The sequence below is a fragment of the Solanum dulcamara genome, chromosome 2 (genome assembly GCF_947179165.1).
Source record: "Solanum dulcamara chromosome 2, daSolDulc1.2, whole genome shotgun sequence".
Classification (NCBI taxonomy): Eukaryota; Viridiplantae; Streptophyta; class Magnoliopsida; order Solanales; family Solanaceae; genus Solanum; species Solanum dulcamara.
Window position 1 is genome coordinate 60,984,146 of NC_077238.1, and position 3,989 is coordinate 60,988,134.

Here is a 3,989-nt window from a genome sequence, read left to right on the forward strand (position 1 = left end):
TCTATAGCACCATGCACTGACATTGCATGAAGCACTCGCATCTCATGGACAAGCTCGGTATGAAAAAGATTAAGAAGGCGAAGATGAAATGAACGATCTCGATCCACGGAAATAGGAAGGTTCATATACTTGTTCTTCAATTTAGCTATGTTTTAATGTAGCTTAGTTGAATAGGACTAGTGTAGGTTTCCTTCTTATATTGACATGGAAGGGGAGAGTCTCCCTCATTTACGTTTTTCTTAGTTTTATTGTATTGAGATGAGTCCTCTCATAGGTTTATCGCTTTCCATCTACCAATGGGGATGAGCTGGCCGATCTTAGTAGGTCGACTAACTTATGAACCATCTTAAGTTCAGAGGTAAGGTTTATGTCCCCCTTTGTGTATTTTTATTATTTTTATTTATGTTAAGGCTTGGGGGTGCTGCTCAACCCCTGACTGTGCACAAGAGGTGGGAGCCTCGTGTAGGGTTGGTTCCCATAAAAAAAAAAAAATTTCTAAAATGCCAAAAACACCAAAGCCCAATTTTTTTTATGGGTAAATCACCTAAATGTACAATTAGAGTAACATAATTATTTTAACCATATATAGCAAATTGTTTGAATTAAATTAAGTACGCTCTTTATTCTTCTAAAACTCTCGCCCGCTATTTTCTCTTCCATGTTTCTCTCCAAATTTGCTACATCAATATTGTCTCCAATCTTCTCACCCATAATTTTCTCTAAAATTAGGGAAATATTTAGCTTCATAGCTTCGAATTCGCCGGATTTTGAGTCGGAAAATAGAGAGATCGCCGGTGCATACTGATCAGCTGATGTCAAAGTTACCAAAAAAGAGAGAGAAAAGGGAACCACGACTTTCTACAACATTTGTACTCCAATTTTGGAATTAAGTGATGTGTATTCGATGGAATCTCACTTCTCAGAAGAAATATTTTTTTCTCCATAGCCAAAAAAAGGAAGAAGCAAACATGAGCAACGAATAGTACGATATTCAATAATATTCATGCGAAATTTTCTCCATAATTTTTTATTTTTATTACTGATTTTCATTTCTTTGATTGCAGTGATTACTTGTTCAAACTGTTGTTAATCGGCAATTTTTCTGTTGGTAAATCCTGTCTTCTTCTCAGATTCGTCATATGTTCATCTATTTAACTTTGATCTCCTATGTTTACGATTTATTTGTAATGTGTGAATGAATGTTTTGTGTTGTATAATGATTAATGCGTATGTTATTGCAGAAGAATGACAAAATTTAGGTGAATGCAGATTTGAATCAGTTGAAGAATTATGATTTTTGAGTAAAGATTTGTGACTACTTAAAGGTTTGAATGGTTGAATGTTTAATTATTTGAAGGTTTGAATTAGATTGCATACCTAATTCATTAGCGATACACGATTTGTATTCTGTTTTGATTCAATATGAAAGTTGATTTTTGTTTCTACGTTTATCACAATTACTTGTTTACTTGTTTAATGTGTGTGTAATACAATTTTGTTCAAGTTTAAATCGTTTTTTTGGCCTACAGATCACTGAAGGTTGGTTTCATTAGATACAAATTTCATTAATATCTAATTCTCTTCTAATTCAAGTTTAATGTGTATGTAATACGTTTGTTGTTCAAGTCTAACTCATTTTTGTGGCCTACAGATCACTGAAGGTTGGTTTTGTTAGCTACATATTTCATTCGTGTCTAATTCTCTTCTAATTCAAGTTTAATGTGTGTGTAATACCTTTGTTGTTCAAGTTTAATTCATTTATGTAGCCTACAGATCACTGAAGGTTGGTTTCATTAGTACAGGTTTTATTCGTATCAATTTTCTTCTAATTCAAGTTTAATGTGTGTGTAATACATTTATTGTTCAAGTTTAATTATTTTTATGGCCTATAAATTACTGAAGGCTGGTTTTATTAGCTACATATTTTATTCGTGTCTAATTCTCTAATTCTCTTCTAATTCAACAAAAAAATATGCAGGAGAAAAACATGGCTAATCTGGCTGTGCTGCCGTACTTCAATGGCCGATGGGATTCTAGCAACAAGTATACTAATTACTTGGCAGATGGTGTGTTGATAAATACCGATTCAACATTTGCTAGCCTCGTTTCTGTGATTGCTGCTTAATTGTCAATAAACACATCAACAAGTAAAGTTAAAATCAGATATAAGATTGATGAAAGGTCTCCTCCAATTCAAATTCATAACGATATGGGAGTAAAAGTGTATATTGAAACCAAAAAGGAACATAAAGATATGTCAAAATACCCTTTATGTGTCATAACAACTGAATCGTTCAACTTGGAGAGTGATTCCACCTTAATTCCACTATTATGTTCAGATACTTCAGAAGACATGCGGATTACACACAATTCATACTTTTCTAATGCATTTAGTGGTATCGGTGATGTGCTAGATTAATTGGTTTTGGATCATGTGAGAAAATTGATGAGCAAGAGGAAATACAATCAAGCATCATTATTAACCCCAATCAATCTTTTTTTGAGAAAGATCAAGTTTACAAAAATAAATATGTCCTTACCAGTGCACTAAAAAGACATTCCATTCTTAAACACTTTGAATTCAAGACATTGAGATCAAGCTCAACATGGTAAGACTCAAATTCAAGTTAGTTTATACTATTGATTATCTATTAATAATTCTTTTTCAACAGTTATTCAATACAATGCCTCGGAGAAAACTGTTGTTGGAATTTACGCCCTTCAAGCGTGAATAAATCTCAAATGTTCGCTATTAGAGATTTTGAAAGCGAACAAACGTGTTTGTTGCTACGTAATTCATTATCGGAAAGATAAGCAATAAAGACAGTTGTTGGGAGTATTATTGTTGCCAAATATATTGATCCAGATGCCAACTACACACCAAGAGATATACAAAATAACATGTTACAAGAATATGGTGTGCGGCTCACATATATACAATCTTGGAGAGCTAAAGAAAAAGCTCTTGAATTAGTCCGAGGTGATCCAACTCAATCATATGCAAAGTTGCCAAGTTACTTTCACATACTAGAGGCAACTTACCCTGGTTCTTATATAAGATTGCACAAATCAGAAGATGACCATTTCCTATATGCATTTGTAGCTCTGTTTACATCGATAAAAGGATGGGAGTATTATAGACCAATTGTAGTTGTTGATGAAACTTTTCTAAAAGGAGCATACAAAGGGACAATGCTAACAGCTAATACCTTAGATGCAGCAGGTGAGACTTTTCGAATACAATACTAATGCTTCTATAAATGAAATTCTAATTTGTATTAAAAGTCTGCACAATGTATTAAAAGTGTATTACATATTGAATAAAAATGTATTAAAAATTTATTAAACATTATACCTGATGCAAGGAGTATACTGCCTCTTGCTTATGCCATTGTTGATTCAGAGAGTGATGCATCTTGGAGGTGGATTTTGAACAATTCAGAGAGGCATTTGGTCAAAGATCAGAGATATGTATCATTTCGGATAGGCATGCAAGCATTATTAAGGCAACTTCAACTGTCTATGATGAAATACCCCATTTTGCGTGTATATGACATTTATTGTAAAACATAATGAAAAACTTCAGAAAGAGTCAGCAAAAGGTAACAAAATTGTTCTACTCTATGGTAAAAATATACACCACGGTAGAGTTTAATCAACATATGACAATTATTGAGAAGATAGACAAGAGGATTAAAGACTACTTGCTGAACATTGGATACAACAAATGGTCACGTGTTCATGCTCAGGTAAATAGGACTTGGATGATGACATCAAACATTGCAGAATCAGTCAATTCAAGAACAAGACATGCCAAAGTTCTTACAGTCTTGCACCTCCTAGAATTCATAAGACAACTTGTTCAAAAATGGAATAACAATAACAGGTCAAAGGCAATATTTTTAGGATTTTACCTTGGAAAAAAGTATGAAAAAATTATACAACGCAACAAAACTGCATCAGAGAAATTAAGAGTATGGTATCTGTAA

General features: G+C 33.1%; 1 protein-coding gene across 1 annotated transcript; it reads left to right on the forward strand.

The window, feature by feature from the left end:
• The first annotated feature begins 2,901 nt into the window (after positions 1-2,901).
• Positions 2,902-3,989, forward strand: LOC129872028 (uncharacterized). The gene is given in 2 exon segments (XM_055946869.1): positions 2,902-3,223; positions 3,445-3,989. Coding segments are annotated over 2 exon segments (867 nt in total).